This window comes from Geotrypetes seraphini, chromosome 6 (genome assembly GCF_902459505.1).
Source record: "Geotrypetes seraphini chromosome 6, aGeoSer1.1, whole genome shotgun sequence".
Lineage (NCBI taxonomy): Eukaryota > Metazoa > Chordata > Amphibia > Gymnophiona > Dermophiidae > Geotrypetes > Geotrypetes seraphini.
The window spans coordinates 236,519,300-236,546,796 of NC_047089.1; the positions used below are offsets into that span (position 1 = coordinate 236,519,300).

A 27,497-nucleotide genomic window follows, 5' to 3' on the forward strand; every position below is an offset into this window, starting at 1 on the left:
CTTGGTCCATTTCCATTTAGGACTTTAAATAGGGTGCAGTCCTAAGACAACTCCAAACCAAAACCCACAGCTCCAACACCACTAGAAAACATAACCGCAGATGCAATGTAAAAAAGGAATACTCACAACCTGGCTGACAGAGCTGACAGACGCCGGTATGTACCGGTGGAGCACCCCTGATAGTGCACAAGCAGAAATAGCCAGTGAGGTCTCTGTTTTTTTTAAGGGAAAGAAGAAAAACTAGAGACCCAGTTAGACCCTCTATCACTGGAGGGAGGGTGAGGCAGTGACCTGGGGGGGGGCGGGGCCCAGGTGTAACCCTAAAGCCGGCACTGTTCAGCCGGACACCCCTGTCTCACTGAAGAGAAAATCTCAACAGGAGAAATAGCACTGCCAGCTCACTGAAGAGAAACCTCAACAGGAGAAACAGAATGGCAGTCTCACTGAAGATAAACCTCAACAGGAGAAAATAAGTTTCCAGCCACAGCCAGAATTCAGGAGCTAGTTGAATAGCGACCCTTTCCTGCTGGGAGATAGAGAATACTGGATAAACAGGAGGAGTGCCAGCCAATAGGACCTCCTTTTAATCAGTTTCTCTATCTCCGCCTGTTGGTAGATGTGGGCTATCCCATTGGTCTCTGGATTCATCTGCTGCTGTTGCTAGGGAATTTGTATTGTATGTGTGCTTGTACTGGGAGCCAGTGTGAATCTCGGTAGGCGGTTATGTGGTCATATTATTTCAGCGAGTAAATCAGTCTAAGAGCTGTATTTTGGACTGTTTGTAATTGTTTTAGCATGTTGGTTGGGCATGACAGGTTTATCAAGTTAAAATTTAAGGTTTTACTGTACTGTATTTGCAATATCTGCCTTTATTTCTTAAAGGATCTTCCTTCCTTTTCTTTAATAGATTTATAGGAAGCTCTTGTGCCTTCATTTTATGGGTTTTTTTTGTATTTTTTCTCTATATTCTCTATATTACAGTTAAATTTGTTTATTGTCCTTGGCTTTATTCCTCATGCATATTCTTTGCTTGCTCATTGTAAATGCAAATAAAAAGAAAACAAAACAAAACTCGACACTCCAAATCTGCAAGCAGGGAACTCTGATAAATTTTTGTTTCTGCTGGAATACTGCATGTTTTACAGCTCAATACAAGTCAGCTTTAGTGAAATTCTCAGAGGGGTATGAGGTTAAACTAAGATATGGCGACTACTGCACCATCTTGGATCCCCCTCACCTCCCCCCAAAATCTTTTCAGAAGTGAAAGCCTCTGGCTAGCCTTGTTTTCTCCTTTCCTTTTAAAAGGGAAGCACCTTCATCATTCTGGATCTAAGAACTGTGGGCTCTTTTTACGAAGCCGCGGTAGCGGCTTTAACGCACGTGACGTTTTAATCACGCACTAACCCCTGCGCTAGCCTAAAAACTACCGCCTGCTCAAGAGGAGGCGGTAGCGGCTAGCGCTTCCGGTGGCTTAGCGTGCGGTATTATGCGCATTAAACCGCTACTGTGCCTTCGTAAAAGGAGCCCCATGTTTTGAAAATGGAAGTTCATGGAACATATTGTTGCAAAATTAGTAGTTTCAGTGAACTAGAGCAGAATTGCCAGAAAACATTTAGCATATAATAGTCCAAGATCTACAGAAGAACTTAAACACAAATCATAGCAATCTTTACAATAAAACCGTGAGATCCACGTAACAGAATGACCACACATTTTCAGATAAGAGTAACTCTTTGTTGTAATAAAGAGCTGTAAAAAACCAAGGACTGAACCAGCTATTCGAAAGAGCAGGGACACACAGCTGATAGCTTAGTGTCTGACCCTGTTGTATCTAATATAATAAAATGCTAAGCGCACATGCGCACTCCTACCTGCGTTTTGCCTGATCTGTATTTCCATGGAGGAAGGAGTGCGCATGCGCGCTTACAACTGCCCCACACTGCCGGTGACTGTTCTGCTTTCACAATTTTGCCGGACATCTCAGGGCCGGGCTGGAGGCTACAGCAGCCACCACTCTGCAATTCCGTGCACCGCGAGGCCCAGCCTGCCGCCGCCCGCCCAGGTCTCGCTCGCTGAGTGAGGGAGCCACGGCCCTGCCCGGATCACAGTGCCACCCTGCGGCTGCCAGCGGGAGTGCCGCAACTCCACGCACACACGGAGGGACGTGCTCCTAAACACAACGGACGCACAGTGATATGCACTCCCTAAGAGACACCAAGACAGACCTCTCTACATAGTCAGTATGCACTGCTACATGGGCATCACATCCACCTTTCTAAAGCCCATTCATATAGGGAAGTAGGGTGGGGAGAAATGCTGCTGCACAGGGACATGGAGGGGGAGGGAATGCTGCTGTGGCTGCTGCACAAGGAAGTGGGGGGGAAAGAAAGACAGACAGCGGGAGGAAGGCAGACAGAAAGAAAAGAAGAAAGACACAGGGGCAGGGAGAGACACAGAAAGACAGACAGACAAAGGGGGCCAGGGAGAGAGACAGACAGAAACAAAGACAGCGGGAGGGAGAGAGAGACGGAAAGAAATAAAGAAAGACAGACAGACATATATTCTAGCACCCGTTAATGTAAAGGGCTAAAATACTAGTATGGTATATAACAGAAGTCAATACTCCACTCATATGAAGAGGTCTCAATTCAGTCAATTACACCCCACTCCTGTTGATCTAGTTATATAATCAGGTTTAAAACATATTCTTCATGCAGGAAAAGGCTCCGGCTCTAGTCCCGTGAGCATTGAAAAGCTCCGGTCCTGGTCCCGGCACTTTGAGACGGCACAGAACAAATGGAATCGATGAATGAAAATAGAAAATTACAGAATACTAAAGATAAGTAAAGTCCTGTTAGTTTTTTTTTTTTTTTTCAAATATTGAAGTGGTCTTTATTCAGATATGCCATGTGGAACACATTAGTTATAAGACAAAAATATTTTTAAAAAGTCTATTAAAAAGTTTAAAACAAAAACAAATATAAAAGAATTAAAAAAAAATAAGACACACGGAGCAGGTTTTTGATCAGTGCTTGCAGTACGGAGTATGTATATGGATTACATCTACGCTGGCAGTGACTGTCAGTGAGACCAGAAGTGTAGTACTCCTTATTTCTGAGGCTTTTTCCTGCATGAAGAATATGTTTTAAACCTGATTATATAACTAGATCAAAAGGAGTGGGGTGTAATTGACTGAATTGAGACCTCTTCATATGAGTGGAGTATTGACTTCTGTTATATATCGTTATCTATACCACTCAAGTTATAATTTCCTGTTGTATATGGACCTTCTCCGACTTAGGACAACGCAAGACACTGGAAAGATGAATCTGACCTTGCTTTCCAGTGTGATCTCCTTAACTGCCTCCGTCACGCCAGCAACACCTGGGAAATGGAAAAGCAGTGGAATGGATAAATAAAACTGAAGAGTTCTCAGGACTCATTTTAAAAAAACTGTGTAAAAGGAGGAAGTGACATCATCAAGCCAAATGGCAGCTTGAGAGCATCTCTCCCCTCTCTCTGTAAGAATCACACTTAATTGGAAGAACTGGAATAGACTCAATTATTGCTTCTGGTGGAATTCATTAAGTCACATCTATAAAATGGAAAGAGCAATTGCTATACAAAGAGGGAACTGTAATAATTTTAATAAAATCTGGGGGCCATTGACAAGATATTGTAATGAATAAATACCATTTTTCCATTATAAATGCAATAAAAAGGAAGGGATGGGGAAGAGATTTTATAATTTTATTAAATATTTAGATCAATAATAAAGAATTTGTATATGAGCTTTGTGAACGCATAGGTTATGGTTGGATTGGGAGGGAATGGGTTAAAAATTTTAATGTTTTAATGTTGAATATGATGGAGGTTCAAGCGTTGTATTCAATTTAACTGTTATTTATTGTTACACTTGTTGTAAGATGTAAAATGAATAAATATTAAAAAAAAAAAAAGATCCATAGTTCGTCTAATAATAATAATAACAATAATGTGTTAATATTAAGTGGAATGAAATGTTTTGGATTCCTATATGGAACAACCCAACTTATAAAATACAGGGAATGAGCATTGATTGGAAGATATGGAAAAAATGCTGGAATTTGGCAGGTTAAACAATTAATCAAAAGGATTGGGTTCCCTTTCATATCTTAATAGATAAATATGGTCTACCTAAACACCAACAATATGGGCTCAGCTTTTTACACTGTATTAAAGCGACTCGTGTGTTCTTCATTAGTGAATTGTAAACGGTGCAGCTTCCAAATGATCTAAGTGTTTAAAATTGATTACTTGTGAAAACATCCAAGTGGATTACATAGTATTTTGGGAAAATGATATGGGTATTCAGCTAGTGGCTCTGCATGGGGCAGGAGCACAGGAAGATCGCTCCAGTTTACCGCTAGACCGCCAAGGAATTGAAGGGGAGGCGGGAGGGAAGTGAAAGTTGTCACAGTCGCCCGGGATAGGAGGCGGGAGGGATCCCCCCTGTCCCGGCCCACCAGGTCTTACGGCTGGCCTGGAAGAGGCCTCCAAGGCATCGGGAGGGAGAAGAGACAGAGTGCAGAGCCTGACAGGGCAGGGCACTTTAATATTATACACTCCCTCCCCACCCCCCGGTTTATATTCAAATCAACTTTTTTTCCTCCTTTTTTTTGTGGGGGGGGGGAAGGTTACCTCAGTTTATATTCGAGTCAGCTTATATTTTAGTATATACAGTAAGTAGGGAAAGGAGGTAGAGCACAGCTCACAGAATTATTTTCAACCCCACTATACATACGTGTATGTCTGTGTAGTAGGAAGACAGTTTAAGATGGGTTTGAGTAGTTCGGGAGTGGACAGGCTGTTGTCATTGGGGGGAGAAAGAGTGTTGAGAACAAAATAGAAACCATTTTGGAAGGAGCAATCCCCTAACTACTATGTATCAATGTATTTAAATACACTTCTCCCTCTGTATTCGCGGTTTCAGCAATTGCGGTTTTGATTATTCACGGTTTTTAAGCTTGCTGGCTCCTCTCCCCAAATTACGTCAGCCGATTCCAATTGTTTACAGAGAAAATTGCTGATTCCCGGCACTTTCTTTACCGTGTTTTGCCTCTCCTTCAGGAACAGGCCAGGTCTCCCACCATGTTATTTGCGGTTTCACCATATTCATGATGGTTTTTCATAGAAAACAGCAAATAACGTATGAAAAAGTTATTTGCGGTTTTTCTGTATTTGCGGGTCTGTTAATCCCCTATCACAGCGAATATGGAGGGAGAAGTGTATCTATACTGCAGAAATTGAGATTGGTTCTCCCACAAAAATGCTTTTTTCTTAAGGGGCGGGGCTTATTTCTCCAGAACCACCCCCTCATCTGATATGACACAATGTTATCTTTTCACTGTACCGTTTCATCAAATTCCACAAAAATGCATTTTGCCTTTTTGCTTCAGGAGTGGGGCTTATTTCTCCGGAACCACCCCCCTCATCTGATATGACACAATGTATCTTTTCACTGTATCAAGTTTCATTAAATTCCACATAATTTTTGGACAGTTATTTTGCACCTAGAGATTTCTCAACCTCTTATGTAACTCTCTAACTTATGTAGGTTTAAAAAAAAAAAAAAGGCGTAATGGCGACCCACTTATTTCCTATTTCAGCACTTGTTCTTTCATACAACATTAATTCCTTCAGAATAGTCCTAGCTGACTTGTAAAGGCACAGTTTGTTTTAAGTATTTTATCCTATATACCTGCATTATGAAACGTGTCCACCCATCCCCCATCACCATCGTCTTCTTCTATAATTGCTTCTTGTTCATCCGAGTACTCCATCTGTTTGCATCGTTTGTAGCAGGGCACTGCAAGAGATGACCAGAGACTGAAAGGCAGCCCAATCTGCAACAATTTCTTGACATTAGACCGAGCATTGGGCTGGAAGTTATTTAACAGCTGGGTGACCAAAACTAGCTGACCTGCCTTCCAGACTTACCATTTTTAGTCATTAAAAACTGTTTTTCTTTTGGTAGGTAAGCTTTCACTTTTGACTCCTCGCCACCAGACCTTCAGTCAGAAAAACAAACAAACAGAGCAGAAAAGTCAAATGTCAAGACTGCTAATTCTGTCCAATACAAAACACACAAACTATATTTTTCTTCATCCTGGTCCAAATACTAAGATTTTTCCTCCTCAATAAACAAAACCAGGAAAATCATCTGGCCCATATAGGTCTATTTGTCCTATGCCTAAGGCAACATATTTGGAAGGGGGGAACTGACGGAAGCAAATTTCCTAACGTCCCACTAAAGGACACAGACAATACTGGCATACTGTCGCACACCTCCAAAATCTCCTTTTTCTATATCCCATTTGGACTTTTGTGCAGGAGGAGACAGTAGCCCTTCTTTTACAAAGCCATAGTGTGGTGTTGTTTTTTTTTTAGTGCCGGCCACAGCTCAGATGTTCATATGAACATCGGAGCCGTTACTGCTGTGGCCGGCACTAAAACCCGCACTACTGTTTTATAAAAAGGGGGGGGGGGGAGGGGTAAGTTTGCTACACTCTGAGAACTGAACTACTGGAGCAGAAGTCCACAGTTTGGGAAAAAATGGGGGAGGAGTGGTACAGGGGATGACAGGACAGAAGTATCCAAGGGCAGTGAAGCATTAGGCCCATATTGTCCTTTGAAGATGCCCTAATGGTGATAAGAAATCCTCATTTTTGAATGAGTCACTATAAATGAACAACTTACAGCTTAAGGAAAGATTAGGTTTTTACCTTGATAATCTTCTTTCTTTTAACAAGGACTGGTAGTCTTGACCATCAAGTTTTAACACCCACTGATTGTTTTCATGCTTCATTTATCAGTCGGTACCTAACCTTCTAGTGACTAGAGCAGGGTTTCTCAATGTTCGGTACGTGTAACCCAGAGGGTACGTGGGCCACTTGTTGGGAGTACGCGGCCTGGCCGCCAATTCCTGACATCCGATTCCGATCGTCTGCTACCACCAATTGCGATCCTGCCCCGATCTCTGACCTCCGTTCCTCCTGCACTGGTGTTCTCTGATTCGCCGTGCCACCCTGCCCCTTAGAGCCGCACTCTGTTTTGTAAGTGGCTGGCCCAGAAGTTCTCTCCGACGTCAGAGAGAGGCTTGTGGGCCAGCCACGTGCAGCGTTTGTCCTGGTGCTGTGTCATCTAGTCCATTGCAGGGAGTGCTGCAGTGCTGGGGACTGAGGAGCAATTGAAAAAGGAGCAGTCCAACAAGTAAGGGGGACAAATGCTGGAAGGCAAGGAGGGGGAGAAGGCTGAGATTATTTATGAGTTTTGATATGGTGATGGAGAAGGAACAGAGGGGATGCAAGGTGGGGGGATATTGGACATAGTGATCTGCTGGGGACTGAGGAGCAGTTAAAAAAAAGAGCAGGAAAAGGAAAACGAAGCAGTTCAAAGAGGAGCAGTTCAACTAATAAGGGGAACAAATGCTGGAAGACAGGGAGGGGGCATTTTTTTTCAATGAAAATATCAGTCTGACCACAGTGTTTTGAGATGATTGCAGACATTTGAATATGTGCTGGAGGCATTTTAGGTATATTAAGTTGCAATAGTCCTTGATGCTCAGCATTAACATTTATATCATTTTTCTAAAGTGGGATTTGTGGAAATGGTTTCAGATGGAGCATAGTTTTTTTAATGTCATGACGACTGTAGAGGTATGCGATTGTAATGTCACTTCGGCATCCAAGTGAACACCTAGGATTTTTACTGTAGGAATGAACGTGGTGAAGATTTGTCAGATAATGATGTCCAATTCCAATTTAGCTGATGTTTGGGTCGCCAGGAAGAATTTGGTTTTCACAGGATTTAGTTTTGGTCTGGACCTGAACAAGTCATGCTTATTTGTAAATGGAAGGTTTATGGAACTCAAGAGAGGCTCTTCCAATTGAACTGGAGAAGGAAAACTGCCGAGCAAAATAAAAAGTTTGAGAGAAAAATAAAAGAAAAGGTAAAAATAAATTCAAAGTATAACAACCGAATTATAGAAAATTTTCTTAAAATTTTGCTTACTAAATAGATGTCGTGGAAAGGCATGACAAGAATGCATCTGCCCTCTCCAAAATGGCTGGCATCTAAGGGGCTGCAGTTTCAGACCAATTCATAAGAACATAAGAATTGCCATCTCCGGATCAGACCTTGGGTCCATCAAGTCCGGTGATCCGCACACGCGGAGGCCCTGCCAGGTGTACCCTGGCATAGTTTTAGTCCCCATATCACTGTATGCTTCTCAAGATGCTATTTATTTTAACTGTTACAAGGATTACGTTATGCTCAGCTTCTAATTGTAAAAGAAATGCCAACCCTATCAACACATACACACGATTAGGGCCCAGAAAGTTTTTTCCCTTCTCTTTTCTGTTTACTTACCATTGCCAAGTGGGACAGTGGTGTACCAAATGGTCTCCGGCTGCTAAAAACTGTCAAGGGGAGAGAAGAGGGGCGGGGGCAAGCACACAAATGGTTACATAAAATTGTTTAAAGCAATACAGACGTTTAACAGAACAAACAATAAAGTGGTCTAGTTATTGTTAGCCCCTCCTCTTTCCATGCACAACTGAATCTGCAAGATATCCAAGTTTCTAAGTTTATTCTGGATTTCTATCCCACATAATAGACTAACCTTCCAGGCGGAGTACAATTTACTACTACTACTAATTATTTCTATAGCGCGACCAGGCGCATGCAGCGCTGCACAAAAATAAGAAAACTGTCCCTGCTCGAAAGAGCTTACAATCTAAATAGGCAAGACAGAAACAGGACGTCATGGATACAGTTAAGGGGGAATGGTTAATCTGCTGGCTGGGTTGGAGGGCAGAGGGGAGTACAGGACAATCAAGCCATTGCGACATCACTGATGAGGTTGGCTCTTATTGGTGGAATGAGGCATTATGACAACACAAGCTCAGCTCCGCTTCCCAAAGACAAACAGGATGTCATGGATACAGTTAAGGGGAACGGTTACTTAGCTGGCTGGGTTGGAGGGCAAAGGGGAGTACAGGACAATCAAGCCATTGTGACATCACTGATGAGGTTGGCTCTTATTGGTGGAATGAGGCATTATGACATCACAAGCTCAACTCTGCTTCCCAAAGACAAACAGGATGTCATGGATACAGTTAAGGGGAACGGTTAATCAGCGGGCACTCAGTTCTTCGGGCAAGTCTGTCTTTGTCTGTACCCTGCTCCTCTACTGCCAACAACTGACTCTGTCCCTTCTGCCTTGCTGTGCCGTATGCCTGGAAGAACCTACCCGATTAGGTACGCCAAGCTTCATTTCTGGTATTCAAATCCAGGCTCAAGGCCCACTTTTTCGAAGCTGCATTTAGGTCCCAACGCTTCCAACTTGTAATGCACTATGTTTCTCACGCCCTCTGTAGCCCTTACCCTCTCTACCTCTTCATCCCTTTGTATTTCCCTTCATGAGCAGCATAAATTGATCCACCCTGTGTCCTGTGTGTCTATAATTAGACTGTCAGCTCTTTCGAGCAGGGACCATGTCTTGTGTGTATTATGTACAGCACTGTGTGCATCTGGTAGCACTTTAAAAATAGTTACTAGTAGTTTTGGATTTCTGGTATTTGTTTTCAGTTTCTTGCAGAACTACTGTCATCAATCAACAGATTTAGGAGAAGTAAGAAAGGACAGGATAGTTTGTCTGTTTATCAAAAGGTTTCCAACGTGATCGATCAAGCGCAGTGTACTTCTTACTCCCTCCCCCCTCTCCCAACAGGCTTCCCCAACTATACTGTTGCCAAAAATGAATGTCATAAGTTAAGGATTTGGTTCATTTAAAACTGAAAATGATCTTGTCAAATTTTACCATTACTTTAATACAAGTGCACAACCTTAGTGAACACAGGCCAGGAAAATTAGGATTCAAATAATTAGGAATTGGTAAAACACAGTTTTACAAACTTTAAAGTGTGGAAGCCAAGAAAAAGAGTGGGGGGATAATACATAAGCTGCAGAATGTTTTTCATAGCTTCTGAGAAAGATGATTTCTGGGAATTAAGCAATCAGGGAACTTGCACAAGATAGAACAGACCTAATTTGACCTTTCTGCAAAAGGATTTTGAAATTCACTTTATTTTTAACTCTCTCTCTCTATCCTCTACAGGTTAAGGGGCTGGAGGAGTTGCCGTACAGTGAGAGATTGGAGAAACTGGGACTCTTCTCCCTGAGCGGGGCGCATGATAGAAACATTCAAGATAATGAAGGGAATAGACTTAGTAGATAAGGACAGGTTGTTCACCCTCTCCAAGGCAGAGAGAATGAGAGGGCACTCTCTAAAGTTAAAAGGGGATAGATTCCATACAAACGTAAGGACGTTCTTCTTCACCCAGAGAGTGGTAGAAAACTGGAACGCTCTTCTAGAGGCTGTTCTAGGGGAAAACACCCTGCTGGGATTCAAGACAAAGTTGGACAAGTTCCTGCAGAACTACAACGTACGCAGGTAGGGATGGTCTCGGTTAGGGCGCTGGTCTTTGACCTAAGGGCGCCGCGTGAGCGGACTGCTGGGCACGGTGGACCACTGGTCTGACCCAGCAGTGGCAATTCTTATGACCCCCCCCCTCTAATCTGTGCCAACTTTTGTGATTCCCCACTTAGTTCACACAGTACTTCTCTCTTCCAATGTCCAATCACAAAGTTCCACAATAATCCAGTACACCAGTTTGACCCAACCAGCCTTTCTTTTCCACAAATTTAAATGCACCAATGTAGCCAATAGAAAAAGTGTATAATATGCCAGACAGATTCAGGTTTCATGACTGCTTGCTTCTGCACTAAGAACACATTCTTGCACTTTTATAACTATGCTCTGCAATCATATGTACTGTATATACTCAAATATAAGTTGATCCGAATATAAGTCAAGACACTCATTTTTCCCCCCAAAAAGGAGGAAAAATGGTTGAATCGAATATAAGGCGGGCGGCTTAATATTGAAGTGCCTTGACAGGATCTGCATCCAGTGCCCCCTCCATCCCCTGTCTGGCTGTGTACCCAGCCCCCTCCCTACCAGGTACAGCACCCAGCCCCCTTCCCTCCTTCCCAGGTTCTCTACTGTGTCCCCTGTCCATCGTACCTCCTCTGCCAATGGAATCCCTGGTGATCCAGAGATGTAGCAGGCAGGAATGAGTTTTCCACGATCCTGCCCTGCTGCTAACCCAATCAGTCGCTCGCTGCCGTGAGTTACGGCTTCAGCCATTGAGCAGTACTGAGTAGGAGCGTGCTTTGGCGCTGCGTAGTTTTCTGAATGGCTCCTGCAAATTCTTGCGGCACAAAAATCCTGGTTTATATTTGAGTACATACGGTATTTATATTAGTAAGCATTACATCATACTCTTAGTGGAATAGTTATTTACAGTTTATCTTTTCAAGATATACACAGACAAAACTACACAGCTCAATAAACCCTTCAAAGACTATCACATGATATATTCACAGCCGAGTCACTGATTAAAGTACTCTGGTTGAACAAAATTAAGATATTAGAGATGCCACCAGGAGTGCAAGAACAAGATGTTACATTTATCATCATCAAGATATTGAACTCTGTTTGCCAGGCTATCAGCTATGGCTGATAACTGGTTTAAAAGGCTTGATTATATTCTGATTCACCTATAGTTCTCTGGTAGATGTGATGGCAATCTGGGATGCAATAATCTACAAGTAGGATCAGAGCTGTGGAGTCGGAGTCAGAGGAAATTTCGGGTACCTGGAGTCAGAGTCGGAGTCAGAAGTACAAAAAACTGAGGAGTCGGAGTATTTATCTACCGACTCCATTTTTGAACTTGGCATACCAATCACGAGCGATTCTTTCAGCTATAACACCCACTATATACACAGCACAAATGTTGCGAGCAGCTTCTGCGGCCTTAGAACCTTGATTAAAAGCAAAAAGAAGGTGGTGTCGAAAATGCTCATTTCTCTCAACTTGACATTCCATTTTAACGATCTGAAAATTAGCCAGTGCTGTGGAGTCGGAGTCGAGGAGTCGTTGTTGGAGGAAATTTCGGGTACCTGGAGTCGGAGTCGGAGTCTGAAGTACAAAAAACTGAGGAGTCGGAGTCGGAACATTTATCTACCGACTCCACAGCCCTGGGTAGGATAACGAGTTGTTACAAGAGAGCCCAAAAGTTATCAGTTGCCAAAGCAAATCTTATCCAATGCAATAAACAGAATTTGAAAAAGGCTTCTTCATTTGTCTAATTTTGTATCAAGTTCACATCTTGATAAGAGTGATGACAACATTAATTATAACTGAATTTGCTGTTCCAAGTTCTCTCTCTGAATAACCATCCAAGTTCTCTCTCTGAATAACCATGTTCAAAACAGCCCACAGGCATCTTGCAGTTGAAGACTCATTTAGATGGACTTGACCACCGATTCATATGAAACTTTAGCATATCTGGGAAAGATGTTGCCAACATGGATTTAATCAAGGGAAATCTTGCCTCACCTATCTATTACATTTCTTTGAAGGGGTGAATAAATATGTGGATAAAAGCAAGGTGGATGATATTTTGTATCTGAATTTTCAAAAGGCATTTGACAAAGTACCTCATAAATGACTCCTGAGGAAATTGTAAAGTCATGGGATAAGAGGTAATATTCTATTGTGGATCAAGAACTGGTTAAAAGATAGAAAATGGAGCTGTGTTAAAAGGTCAGTATTTTAGAGTTACTGACTGCAGCCAATCACAGAGCGATGAAGGACAAGGTAGGAAGCACAAAGTTCACGCTCCTACGTTCTGCGTCGCTCTTCTAAGACACAGGCAGCCGTCCAGGATACCACACTGAACCACTGCCACTAAAAAAGGTACCGGGGGAGGGGGGCTTTCGGTGGCTTCGGGTGATTTGGGCTTCCCAGCACCAGACGCACCTATGTGCAGAGGAGGAAAAACCAAGAAGAAAAAAAAAAATTCTGAACCAAATTTTTTTTTCTTGGTTTTTCCTCCTCTACAGGTGGGTGCGTTTTATGATCCGAAAAATACGGTAGGTATCATTATTAGTGATGCTTTGAAAACTCTGCTCAATAGGTCTAAGACAGACATGGGCAACTCTGGTCCTCGAGGGCCGGAATCCAATCGGGGGTTTCAGGATTTCCCCAATGAATATGCATTGAAAGCAGTGCATGCAAATAGATCTCATGCATATTCATTGGGGAAATCCTGAAAACCCGATTGGATTCCGGCCCTCGTGGACCGGAGTTGCCCATGTCTGGTCTAGGACAATTCATCGCAACTGTTTAAGAGCTCTCTCAGTTTAGCACGGCCCTTTCATGTGGGATGTTCCTTCTTGCCCATTTCAGCACCTCGGTTCCAGCGCACCTTACATTTCAACAAGAGTCCACATCGCATTTTAGCCCTTGCACTTTAAAATCACAGCCCGTGCATTGAAAGATTTCACACTACTTTTAAACAGTTCACAGCTACCTAATCGCTACTTTAAGGTAGCGATGTGAACTTTAAAGAAACTCTTAAACAGTAAAAACACAGCTCTACCTTTTTTTTTTCCACTGCATCGTAGCCCTATCATCTGGGCATGATGCAGGAAGCCAACATCTTAATATCCTTCAGTAGAATCATGACTGCTCTATACATTTAAAATTACAGAAGTACACAAAAAGTATACCACCCTACTCAACCGGAGAAGTGTAACACATTACACAGGCCTCAGAATCGGAGCCTACGTACAGCTGCCCAATCACAACCGAAAAGTCAGCGTAGTTATGCTCCTGCATGCTCCAGTCATCGGCCAAGAACTCAAATTATAAATTCAACTACCTTATTTTAACTTTATTCTTTTAACTTTTTTTATTGTTATAACTTAATTGTTCTATTTTGTTTTTCTTTTTACTTTGATTTAACCCCTTTAAAAACATAAATATATTACTAATGCGCATTTGCACTTATCCGGTATATTGAAACGATGACAAAAAAAGAAGTCACTTATCTTATGTTTAGCTGAGAAATCTCTATATTTATCTTTCAACATGCCGGGGGTTAATTATTTTAGTGTGTATGCTCTATACATTTGCCAGTTTTTGTTTTTTTGTAACCATATCGTTATCACATTTTTATACAATATTGTTTTGCTTATAAAAATTCAAAAGCAAGCAAACAATGAAAAAAATGGAAACTCGCTGGACTTCGACCAGCCGCCACCCATCTCTGGCATCAAGACATCAACTTCCTGCACCATGCCATTTCAATGCACGAGTCGTAATTTTGAAGTGTAAACTTTCAATGCACAGGCCGTGATTTTCGTCATGTTCCTGCACTGTGTCCATCATGTCCACAATCAATCTGGAACCCTTGTTATTGGCTATTCAACAGGCAAAGGAGATTCAGGGTATTCCTTATGCAGGTTGGGAATATAAGGTCTCTGCATATGCAGATTATATTTTGCTTCATTTGAGGAATCCTGAGACAACATTCCATATTTACTGGAGTTGATTGACCGATTTGGAAAATTTTCTGGATATAGAATAAATTGGAGTAAATCGGAGGTTCTTCCGCTAAACGTTCACTGTCAAAAAGGATTATTTGATTCATTCCCCTTCCTTTGGAAGGAAGAAGGTACAAGATATTTAGGCATTTGGATTCAAAAAACACTGGAAGAAACAATGAAAGTAAATGAAAAATCTTTATTGCTGAAGGTCACAGAAATGTGTGAGCATTGGAACCCTTTACATCTGTCTTGGTGGGGGAGAGTTCAAACGGTTAAGATGATGATTTTGCCTGTGGTTTGCTACCAAATGGGTATGTTGCCAGTTTATTTTTAGGGGTCCTTTTATAAGAAGTTAAATAGTATCCTTACTAAATTTATTTAGCTGGGTAAAACTGCGAGAATTGCTTTAGTAGCTTTACAAAAACCAATTGCGGCGGGTGGGGTAAATTTCCCAAACCTTTATATAGGTACCATCAGGCCTATATACTGCATCAGGGTATGTATTGGGTCCTTCCTGAGCTCATGGAAGATCTTCCTGATTGGCTGTATTTAGAATGGCAAATTATGTCCCCATTACGGCTGGCTCATGTGTTGAGTATCAAAGTTATCTAATTACGTTAAGGACAATAGTATTATATTAGACACATGGAAAACCTTGAAATTTATTAACAGATATGCCAATAGAAAAATCTACTTATCAATCCTTATGGCTAAACTCCAAGATTCAAATTGGCGAGTCTAAGATTTCCTGGAAGCATTGGATGCAGGCAGGCATACGTATATTAGATGATGCTATATTAAATGGGAAATTGCTTGAGTTTTCACGACTGCAACAATCTTTTGGTATCTCAAAGTCTCAAATTTATAAATGGTTGCAGTTGAAGCAAGCCATTCAGAAGGGGTTCCCTCAGTGTTCTCCCCAGGGCCTTACAGCCGGGCACTGCGCCCAGCTGATTTAGATGACCGCCCAGCTAATCCTGCTGCTGCTGCCGCCGATGCTCCTTCCCGGGCTAACTCGCCGCCGAAAATTTTGTTTGACGCCTGCCTTTTTTTTTTGCCAGCATGCTTTTACTTGCTTCGGGCCTTCCTCGTTGCCGGGACCTGCCTACTTTCTGTTTCGCGAAGGCAAGACCCGGCAGCGAGGAAGGCCCGAAGCAAGTAAAAGCAGCAAGTTGTAAGCTTCCCTCCGGGGCTCTATCGTGTGCGTGCCGGCTTCCCTTCTCTTCCCCCCAGGGACGTTACTTTTGGTTTTGGAGGGAAGAGAAGGGAAGCCAGCACGCACACAATAGAGCCCCAGAGGGAAGCTTACAACTTGCTGCTTTTACTTGCTTCGGGCCTTCTTTGCTGCCGGATCCTGCCTTCGCGGAAACAGAAAGTTGACAGGATCCAGCAACAAGGAAGGCCCGAAGCAAGTAAAAGCAGCAAGTGTAGTGGTATACCATTTGAGAAAAACAAACGCACGGACATCGGACCCGATTCTGCTTGCTCTTTTAAAGCTCCGATCCAAGCAACCTTGGTGCCTATTTTGTTAGATAAAGTGGTCAGCCAGGAAGAATGAAATCAAAAAAGTTCAAGTTTAGTCAAGCTGTGATTTGAACTTTATAGGCTTTTTTTTTTCATCCTTTAACTGGCAGGCAGAAGGATGCTCCATTTATTAATCTTGCAAAGTCTGATACAGGAAAAGCTAGAAGTGCATCAGGATTTAAGGAGCTTGGGGTGTGCAAATCCACTTAATGCAGAAATTACAGTAAAAAAAAATCACTTTTCTATTTCACTGCAGCTCTATGAGGTTCTTTTGCACTTAGCTATAGTCAAATGATGGATAGGAATATGTTTATTTCATTTAAGCTAAGGGAAAACAATATTTTTTCTGAGTATCCTTTAAATAATGGTTCACAAATTAATTCAGCCTGTTTTAAGGCTGGGTTTTGTTTTTCACATTATTGCTTCTGTTTTTAATAATCCTTAAAAAAATAAGGGGCAATTCTCCAAGTGGGTTCTTCCTCGTAGGCACCCTGAGACTGTACAGGGAATGCCTATTCTATAGCAGTGAATGGGCTCCCAGGTTCCATTACAGAATGGTAGCATATAGCCTTAGATTCAGGCGCCTTACAGTTAAAGCAGCCAAAGAGCTGATGTAACTAAGCATGTCCACTTGTGGGAGAAATGATTTTATTTTCAGTTTAGTGATCAAAATGTGTCTGTTTTGAGAATTTATATCTGCTGTCTATATTTTGCACTATGGCCCCCTTTTACTAAATCGCAATAGCGGTTTTTAGCGCAGGGAGCCTATGAGCATCGAGAGCAGTGCAGGGCATTCAGCGCAACTCCCTGCGCTAAAAACCACTATTGCGATTTAGTAAAAAGGGAGGGGGTATATTTGTCTATTTTTGTATAGTTGTTCCTGAGGTGACATTGCATAAAATCATCTGTCTTGACCTCTTTGAAAACCTGCGGAATATAAATGATAATTAACATTTTCTCTGCGTACAGTGTGTGCTTTGTGGGGGTTTTTTAAATTTTATTGCTGGTAGATCATTTTAACTTGGTCATTTTAAAAGTAGCTCGCAAGCCCAAAAAGTGTGGGCACCCTTTCTGTAGAGCCATTTCTTGTATGACTGGATCAGCTATATTTATCTTTTTTTTTGTTGTTGTTTAAATTCATGCAGAAATAAATGGCTAGATTGAACCTAATGACTTCATTAACGCCTTTCTCTTTTTTAAACCTCTATACCATTTGAAAGAGGGCAAAAACTTCTTAAATTTAGTAAAAATATTCTGGCACAAGTGCCAAACCTTAAAAAAGGAAGTCATATCGAGCATTGCAAAATAATAATAATAATTAACTAATAAAAATAGTACACATTTAGGGCTCCTTTTGCTAAGTTACAATAGTGGTTTTAGCGTGCACTTAGTGCGCGGAGAATTGCCACATGCGCTAGATGCTAACGCCAGCATTGAGCTGGCGTTAGTTTTCCCACATAGCACAGGGGTTTGCGCAAGCTAAAAATGCTAGCGCACCTTAGTAAAAGAGGGGGTTAATTTTCCACACCACCAAATTTTCCCATCCTGCCCCACCCGGCTACTTTTTCATGCCACCCGGCTGGAAAAAATTTCTGGGGAGAACACTGTCCCTGATTGGTGAAATCTAAAAAATTTTTATAGCGTGCAGGTTCTAAGCTTCCAGACAGATTTTTTAGGACATCAGGCCGCCCGGTGGTTTAAATTAATATCTGAATTCTTGGAAAAAAACAACAAAAAATAGTCTTGGAGACATTTGGAGCATCGAGATAAAGCAGTATATTTCTGCGTCTCGATGGCCACGAATTTGGTCTTGGAGGATGAAATGTACAGCGTCAGCATCTATGAGACAAACCTGGATTTTCTTATTACATAGATATTTTTGGACCCCTGTTAGGTTACACAAGTTAGACAGTTCTAAATCTAATAGATGCTGGCACTGTCATCTGGACATAGGGACACTGGATCATCTGTTCTATTGTCCTTTGATACTCAACTTCTGGAAGTCAATATGAGGACAGATTAATCTCATACTAGAATCAACAATTCCTTTGACATATGAGGTAGTTATCTGTGGTACATTATTACATATTAAACCAGCTTTTCTTAATTATGACTGGGATAGCTATGCAGATGGTAACTCGAAACTGGAAAAATCATGATCGCCTAAATTTTCCTTTTTGGTGGGCCAATCTATGCTCCAGCTATAGATATGAAAAAAATTAATGCTGACATACTGGGGCATAGTAATTTGTTTAAACTGGTTTGGGGTCCATCGACGTCTTTTGTTACTTCACTGTAGTTATCTTTGGTTTTTGTTTGTTTCCACACACATCCAGGGAGAGGGAGATACTTCTATTTTAATTTGGGTCCTTTGAGAATATACATCCATGGTGGGTGGGAGGAGGGTGGGATTAAATTACTACATATTTGAGTCATTGAGAGGGTGGGGGGGGAATGGTTTGTAAGACGAATGTGCTTTTCTTGATATATTATATGTTGTTATATTTGTATTTTGCACCGTTAGAAAGATGAAACATAGAAAGATGAAACATAGAAACATAGAAAGATGACGGCAGAAAAGGGCCATAGCCCATCAAGTCTGCCCACTCCATTAACCCTCCCCAAACAACCCCCTAAGGGGCCGCTCACAGGTGGCATCACCTCTACACTGCCCTCGTAAAGATCCGACGTGGGCATCCCATTTATTCTTAAAATCTTGTATGCTGCTGGCCGCGATCACTTGCTCTGGGAGTTTGTCCCAATGGTCTACCACTCTTTCTGTGAAGAAGTACTTCCTGGTATCCCCATGAAATTTCCTGCCCCTGATTCTTAGCGGATGTCCTCCCAGTCATAATTAAGAAAATATGTGGAAAATCAATAAAGAAAATTATTAACAGCAAAAAAACAAAAAAAGGCATCAACTTCCTGCATCATGCCGTGATTTTGAAGTGTAATCTTTCAATGCACAGGCCGTGATTTTCATCATGTTCCTGCACCGTGTCCACCATGTCCACAATCAATGCACGGGCCATGATGATTTTGAAGTGTAAGGGCCGATGTAATTTTTATTTATTTGTTTATATACCACTTAGGATATAAGTGGTTTACATTCAGGTACTTTGATCATATTTCCCCATCTGTCCCAGCGGGCTCAAACTCTATCTAGTGCACCTGGGGCAATGAGGGGATTAAGTGATTTGCCCAGGGTCACAAGGAGCAGCGAAGGATTTGAATCCACAACCTCAGGGTGCTAATGCTGTAGCTCTAACCACTGCGCCACACACTCCCACAATGGAACTGACAGAGCTGAAAAGCCAGCACTGAAAATAGGCAAGAAGGAACGTCCCACGGTGAAAGGGCCGTGCTGAACTGGCGGGTCTTAATCAGCGGCGATGAAAGAGCTGTGCTGAACTGGCAGCTCTTAAAAGGCCGTGATGAATTGTCCCATTCCTGCTCAGTGTGCAGCAGTGGCTAAGAAAGCAAATAGAATGTGATGAATTATAAGGAAAGAATGAAAAACAAAACTAAGAATATTACATTATATTGTCCTTTGTATTGCTCCATGGTGCGACTGCACCTAGAATACTGTAGGCAATTTGGGTTACCACCTCTCAAAAAATATAACAGAATTAAGAAAGGTAAAGAGAAGGGTGATGGAAATGATAAAGTAGATGGTATGACTTCCCTGTGAGAATTTTTGTGCATGAAAGAGGAGCGGGACATGGGTGCGATCACATGTGATGATCTTAAGGTGGCCAAACAGGTAGAAAAGGTGATGACAAAGGCTAGAAGGATGCTTGAGTGCATAAGGAGTGGAATGGCCAGTAGGAGAAAAAAAAAAAAAAGCAGTGATGCCCCTGTATAAGACTCTGGCAAGACCTCATTTAGAATATTGTGTACAATTCTGTAGACCAAGGGTGCCCAATACGTCGATCGCAATCAAGAAGGTGAGAACGAGCTACTGGGCTTAATAGACCATTGGTCTGACCCAGTAAGGCTATTCTTATGTTCTTATGTTAATGTGAAATCTCAAAATCAGCTTCCAATAGATAATGACAAATCTAGCATAAATAAACTCAAATGTTTGGTTACTTACCTCTTCCGGTGTTATTACTCCTGTTTCTTTAAACTTGGACTCCTATTTGGAAAAAAATAAAATAAAATTAAAAAAAAAAAAAAAAAAATATATATATATATATATATTTAAAAATCATACTATTTAATGACTACCTTCTAATAAACTATTTTTTAAATGTCAATTGTATCAAATTACAAATATTTACTACAAACAGGTTCTACTACACATGAAATTCCATTCTGCATAAGACATTCAGATAAATTTATTTATTTTAAAAATTTCTATACCGTTTACAACTAAACGGTTAACAAAATATACATACATAATCTTAAAATGCAATGAACAAACCAAAATTCATAGCTAAAAATACTAAAATAAGTTTGCATCCTTACGCACCTAAACACTCATAACATTGACAGACTGTTGCGTACGTGATGTACATGTCATCTATTATAGTATACACTTAAGGGAATTTTTAAAAATAAAGTAAGATTCTGGAATCTCTCGTGGCACACATTTTTGAGAGACACTGTTTTAAAGCAAGTACAACTATCACATGGAAACCCAGAAACATGAAGAGAGATAACAGCCCATATAGCCAGTGCTTAAAAACGCTAGAGCAGTTCAGATTTCAAGTTTATTTGAAATTTGATTGATCGCCTAATCATATATTCAAGGCAATGCACAATTCTAAAAACAGTTTATAACAATATACAGGGAAACAAAAGTTCATATAGCAAATATATGACTTTCAAGACAGACAGGACCAGTACGGGAAGTGGGATAGAAATACAATAATTGGAGGCAAATGAGACAATCAAGGAAAATTACAAAAGAAAGGGTTTTTTTTTTGTTTGTTTTTACAATGACTAGCAATTAAAAGCATCTTTAAAAAGAAAGCATTTCAACTGACTCTTAAACCTGTCAATATTTCTTTCTTCCCTTAAGTAGATTGGCAAGGAGTTCCACAATTGGGGGGCCACAACTGAAAAAAATGTATTGTCTTCGCGTATTAATAGTTTTAAGTGATGGAACGGTTAGCAAATGTTGGCCATTAGACCGAAGAATTCTAGTGGAGGCGTAAGAAATTAGAATCCTGTCAATGAAAGCTGGAGACTTATAGAGCTGAGCCTTACGTGATAACAGACATATTTTGTAAATTATTCTATGCGATACTGGGAGCCAATGAGATTTTTTGAGAAGTGGTGAAACATGGTCAAACTTTTTTTGCATTCATGATGATTTTAATAGAAGCATTTTGAAAAAAGAAAAAAAAGGAAGGGGGTAATGTGACACCTTGATAAACTTACTTGGGATGAGATACTAAATTAAATGTCTTTTTTTTTTTACTGGGCACCTAAAAATCAAGCAGGGCAAAGAGAAATAATCACTAGGCACCTAATTTAACAAAGGAATTTCAAAGAACACTTTTGCAAATAAATAAACAGAGGGAAAAGCAACATGGAGGAAACAGCAGGTACCTACCCCCCCCAACTTGGAACAAGAAAGAGCGAACTCACAAATAATACAAAGAAAGACAAGTACAGTCAAACCTCGTTTTGCGAGTAACCCGGTTTGCGAGTGTTTGGCAAGACGAACAAAACATTCTCGCAAACCACGAGTTGACTTGATTTGTGAGCACCCACCACGAGAACCGCATCGCTCCTCCCTCCGCTCGCAAAGCCCCCCCCCCGCTTGAATCGGCACCCCCCCCTCTGCGCAAACTGGCACCCCCCACCTGACCAACTTGAACTCACCCCCCCCGTCTGGCACCGGCACGAGAACCGGCATCGCTCCTCCCCGCTCAAATCGGCACACCCCCCCGCGAGAACAGGCACCCCCCGGCCAGACCAACTTTAACTCACCCCCCCCCCCCGGTCTGGCATCGGCATGCAGCCCACAGGACATGCCGGTGCCGCTTGAAGATCTTCTTCCTGCCTCAGCATGCTTTGAGCATGCATCTGCGCTTGCTCAAGCCCTTCTAATTCTCCCGAGATTCTAGGCAAGAGGGAGAATTAGAAGGGCTTGAGCATGCGCAGATGCATGCTCAAAGCCAGCAGAGGCAGGAAGATCTTCAAGCGGCACCGGCACGTCCTGTGGGCTGCGTGCCGGTGCCAGACGGAGGGGGGGGTGAGTTAAAGTTCATCGGGCGGGGGGTGCCTGTTCTCGCGAGGGGGGGGATGCCGATTCAAGCGGGGGGGGGAGGGCCTTTGCGAGCAGGGGAGGGGAGCGATGCCGGTTCTCGTGCCGGTGCCAGACGGGGGTGTGAGTTCAAGTTGGTCGGATGGGGGGTGCCGATTCGAGCGGGGGGGGGCTTTGCGAGCAGGGGGGAGCAGCGCCGCTGGCCTTGGGGGGGGGGGAAGAACGTATCAAAGCACGTTTCCATTATTTCCTATGGGGAAACTCGCTTTGATATACGAGTATTTTGGTTTACGAGCATGCTTCTGAAACGAATTATGCTCGTAAACCAAGGTTCCACTGTGTATGATAATACAGAAACAATTATAGTAAATGTATATAGGTGGTATAAATAGGTAAGATTCACATATATTTAGCTCATATATTGTAACACCTAAAGCTCAGGTATTGTAATGCCTTGCTGAAGCTTATGCAAACTGCTCAGAAATTGACTCCCCGGTCATTAGTAGCGGTATAGAAGCTTCCAATAAACAATGTACACAGAAAGGCTGCTGTTATAAATTTATGCACCTTAAGTGAATTTTCAATTTAAGAAAATTACCAAAATGTAGTAAGTTTTTGCACTTACTGTGCATCTAATATAATAAAACCCTTAGGCCATGCAGTTGAAACGGCGTGATCCCTGCCGCCGTGATTTGTGCCTCTGTGGCCATGTTCCATTTGTGGCAACGGCAGGAGGGTTCATTGCTGAGAGCAACGGTAGGAAGGTGTCATGCAGCCTGGATGAGGCCGACAGGGTGCGGGTGCTGCGAGGCGTCCAGCTGCTACTGCTGCACAGGGAAGTGGAGGGGGAGAGGGATAAGGGTGCTGCTTTGGTGGAAAGGATGTGCTGGGGGGACAGGCAGCAATCTTGGTTTGCTCTGGGGGGAGACAGAAGGGGGCCATGGAGAGACAGGCAGGCATGACGCAACAGAGAGACAGGTAGACCGAACCAGGGAGAGATAGACAGAAAGAATGACAAACAGACAGGGGGCCAGAGAGACAGACAGACAGCCAGCAGCCAAAGAAAGAGAGAGACAAAGAAAAAAAAGACAGACAGAAGCCAAGGAGAAAGAAAGAAAGACAGACAGGGGGCCAGGGAGAGACACAGACAGAAAGAATAACAGAGAGGGGGCCAGAGAGACATACAGAAAGACAGACAGCAGCCAAAGAGAGAGAAAAAAGAAAAAAAGACAGACAGAGAGCAGCCAAGGAGAGAAAGAGAAAGAAAGACAGACAGGGGGTCAGGGAGAGACACAGAAAGAAAGACAGACAGACAGCGGCCAAGGAGAGAGACAGAAAGAAAGACAGACAGACAGACAGACAGAAAGTGGCCAAGGAGAGAGAGACAGAAAGAACAAAGACAGACATCTATTCTAGCACCCATTAATGTAACGGGCTTAAAGACTAGTTATAGGTATAAACTAATATGAAGTGCAAAGCCTGCACAGTAACCGTTGGGGGGGGCATGCCCAGCACGTTCCATGCAGTTACCTCAAAATAACAGCATCAGCAGACAGCACAATAGCTGGATAGTTTAACAAAAATCCTCTTTAGCAGCCTCCCCAATCCCCTCCCCTAATAGCATCATCAAGCACCGCCCTTGGTACTTACCAGAGGTCTCTCTAGTACCGAGGTGGGCAACTCCGGTCCTCGAGGGCCAGAATCCGATTGGGTTTTCCCAATGAATAGGCATTGAAAGCAGTGCATGCAAATAGATCTCATGCATATTCTCTGGGGAAATCCTGAAAACCCGATCAGATTCCGGCCCTCGAGGACCTGAGTTGCCCATGTCAGCTCTAGTAGGTTAGAGGCAGGGCAGAAGTCATCCCTGGACACTCCTGCCCTACTGCCAGCTTGGGTTGAAAATGGCAGTGGTACTATAACTAAGGGTGAAGCTGCCACTTAAAGATACATGCCAATAATTCACCACAGAAACTCCCAATAAGTGTTAGAAAAAGGAGGTTCACAATGCTGCTTAGAGGGAAGGGGAAGGGTTGTTAAGCAGCACACCACTGTAACTGACTGCAGTCAGTGAGTGCACTTAATATTATTAGAAGTTGTGAGAGCACACTATAGGTTACTATGGGCTGCTAGATAAAAGAGAAATCCATAGGCCATTATTGAGATTGCTTGGGAAAATCCACTGCTCATTCCCAGGACAAGCAGCATAAAATCTGTTTCAGTACTTAGAACTAGCTAGGTACTTTTGACCTGAGTTGGCCACTGTTGGAAACAGGATGCTGGGCTTGATGGACCTTTGCCTGTCGGCCCTGTTCCAGTATGGCAATTCTTATGATCGCATGATCCACAACGAAAGCAACTAGGTTAGAAGTTAAGATTTCTTTTGTTGTTAACCTCAGTTCTGTTTTCATACTCCAGAAGTGAGGTGTAGGGAGCATGGGAAGAAATAAGAGTACACAGAACAAGAAGCATCTGAGCTGTGAAAGAGCAGAACAAGACAATAAGCATGGACAGATACGAGTGCATAAATCAAACGCATGCAATTCTAAGGAGGACTGCTGAAAACTGCCAAAGAATGTGAAAAAGTATGGCGATATAAAACGGGATTCAGAATGGAAGCAAGGAGAGCAAAAGTCAGTGAAAGGGGTGCACAAAGAACAAAGTATGTGTAAATGGTTCGGTAGAGGAGTGTTTAGAGCACCAGGCTTCACCAGTTTTTTTCTGATGGGGCTACTTTAAATCTAACCGAGCTGAAGCAGAGCCACCAAGTATCTTCCCAGAGTGATGACCCTACTGACCCGTGCGTGTGTCAATGCCATCCATCCCCACAAAGCCTCCTGGAAACTTTTCATTTGAGGTTTTCTCAAAGAGGAAGGCATTTTCAAAGCACTCTTCTTCCAATGGGAAATGCCTTGTCCCTAGGGCCCCTACCCCTATTTCTGCTTTATGCCATAAGCTTGAGAAGAGACAGAGAGTAGTGAAGAAATAAACGATGATGACAGGAGCCACTATTTGCACCCAGACCTTGCATTGAAGAACAATGGTTTAAAAGGAGGAAGCATTAATAAGCCATGGAAATGCCGAATGCCACAAAGGACAGAGAATAAAGGAAACCTCGGGGGTGGTGCAGAGATGCAATAGGAGCCAGGGAGAGTGAGGGGCACTGAAGCTGCAGAAAGGACCAAAGAGCTTGCGGTGGATAACCCCCCCCCCCCCCCCACTTACTTTCAAGACAGGGGTCAGGTACTCGGCCACCTCCAGCGCCTTTCCCTTCACCGTGTTGATGACGTTCTGCATTCTGCCTCCGCCCAGACGAGGACCCAGAAAAACGAATCCACCCCGGGCGACCGGGACCCACAAAGAGCGGCTCCCACCTTGGGCGCCGCGCACTTCCGCACACTCACGTGTCACGCTTCAACGCCACTATACGTTCGCGCGTCACGTTGCGGCCCGACGTCCCTTTCAGCGCTGGGGCCGGAAAGATGACGAGGTTCGATAAAATGAGTTCACGCCGCGCCTGCGCTCTGGTCGCTGAAATGATTTCCCTTTAGCTCAAACTCTCGTTGGATTTTAACAAAGAATTTTCAAGATTTAAGAAAACCAATTGCTTGAACAAAAAGCATCTGGCGCTTTGAGAAATAACACATTGCGCGCACGAGTTAAAGAAGACGCTTTTCGTTATGCCTAAAGGGAAGGTAGCGCTGTCTAACTGAAAGCGAGGCTTGACTCCGTGCCCCCCCCCTCCAGTTCCGCTTCCTGTCAGGTGATCCGCGCGGGTCGTTCTGCGTCTGCGCGGCGCGTTTTTGTTGTCGTGCTTTCAGAGTAGAGCGGCTGCTCTGTGGACGAGTGGGACGCTCATGTTATTACTTCCTGTTATAAAATGTAGCCTTTTCTTTTGGCTTGTTCAATGATATTCGTGCTTCGCTGTTTCACTCTTCCGTATGTTTCAGCAGTGGAAGCATGAGGAGAGAGTCTACGAGGTCTGCTGATAGAGCAGAGCCGCTTGCTATAAGGTGAAGGACTCGTGACAGGGTCGTCGGTTTACTGATTTAAAAAAAAAAGTCTTGTCACTTTTAGTTTAAACACTTCTACCTCCGTATTCGCTGCGATAGGGGATTAACAGGCCCACGAATAATTTTTTCATATGTTACATGCGGTTTTCTATTAAAACCCATCGTGAATATGGTAAAACAGCGAATAACACGGTGGGAGACCTGACCTGTTCCTGATGGAGAGGCGAAACACAGTGAAGAAAGTGCTGGGAATTGGAGATTTTCCCTGTAAACGCTTGGAATCAGCGATTTCTCTATTGAACCTGATGTAATTTGGGGGGGGGGGGAGAGCCAGCAAGCTAAAAACCGTGAATAATCAAAACTGCGATTGCTGAAGCCGCGAATATGGAGGGAGATAGAGCTCGGCACGCTTTACAGGTACTTTAATAAATGAGGGAAGAACATAATAAGAATTAGTGGTTATAAAGGGGCTGGTGAGCTTTACATTTTTGTGAAAAAGCCAGGTTTTCAGATGTTTTCGGAATAATTGGAAGGAGCTCAGAATCCGCAGCAGGGCAGGAAGGTTATTCCAAAGCTAAGTGATTTTGAAGAAAAGAGATTTCCCTAATTTTCAAGTTTTTGGGTGGATCTGGTAATGTCAGTTCTCGAATAATTCCAAGATAGTGGAATTAGGGAAGGAAGAATGCCATGTAGGATCTTGAATGTTATGCAGGTACATAAAGTGAACCCTAGAAATCACTGGAAGCCAGTGAAGTTTTGACAGAAGTGGGGAAGGTAATAGATTTTGTGGCACGGGGTTGAACCCCAAGGTGAGACATGAAAATGGGGAGACTTAATGTACCTAAAAAATGGTCGGCCCAAGGGACATGTTCTCAACGAACACCTTCGGCTAGAGTTTTGTAGATTGTAAGTTCAAGGAAACTAATGATGTCTACATGGATTGGAGAGGGCTCAGGAGAGGTGAGAAAGTTGTTGAATTCAATCGCATCCTTGCTGGTTTTATCATCAAGGTGGAGATTGATATCACCAATAATCAGTAATCTTTGAAATTTTAGGAAAGCGCTTGTTAAGGTCTCGAAGACGAGTTTGGAGGATTTATTCCAAGGGATTGGTGGACGATATAGTAGCAAAATGCCCAATGGGTGATAATGGAGCTCATTGTTGACTGAAGCTAGCATATATTGTAGTGGTGTGTCACTACCCTTTTCAAGGAGCTGAACGTCAAAGAATGATTTGTAGAG

The 27,497-nt window shown here is 42.7% G+C and overlaps 2 protein-coding genes across 9 annotated transcripts in view; one reads left to right on the forward strand and one right to left on the reverse strand.

The window, feature by feature from the left end:
• ATG3 (autophagy related 3) overlaps window positions 1-25,762 on the reverse strand; it is an 86,355-nt gene extending 60,593 nt beyond the window's left edge. The window contains exons 1-6 of the mRNA XM_033948444.1: window positions 25,469-25,762; window positions 20,120-20,161; window positions 8,410-8,459; window positions 5,980-6,050; window positions 5,741-5,848; window positions 3,335-3,384 (exon numbers count right to left, since the gene is read on the reverse strand). Coding sequence (XP_033804335.1) covers window positions 3,335-3,384; window positions 5,741-5,848; window positions 5,980-6,050; window positions 8,410-8,459; window positions 20,120-20,161; window positions 25,469-25,540 — 393 coding nt within the window. The 5' untranslated portion in view covers window positions 25,541-25,762. The remainder of the gene's footprint in view (window positions 1-3,334; window positions 3,385-5,740; window positions 5,849-5,979; window positions 6,051-8,409; window positions 8,460-20,119; window positions 20,162-25,468) is intronic.
• A 215-nt stretch (window positions 25,763-25,977) lies between these two features.
• Window positions 25,978-27,497, forward strand: part of SLC35A5 (solute carrier family 35 member A5) — a 50,456-nt gene continuing 48,936 nt past the window's right edge. For 6 of the 8 annotated variants that reach the window (XM_033948437.1, XM_033948442.1, XM_033948438.1 and 3 more), the window contains exon 1: window positions 25,978-26,256. Coding sequence is in view for 3 of the 8 variants with exons in the window: in XM_033948436.1 (XP_033804327.1) it covers window positions 26,204-26,256 (53 nt within the window). In the remaining 5 variants the exon portion in view is untranslated. Of the gene's footprint in view, window positions 26,257-26,612; window positions 26,674-27,497 lie in introns of those variants that run through there. The other 2 variants (XM_033948439.1, XM_033948440.1) reach the window with 2 other exon arrangements.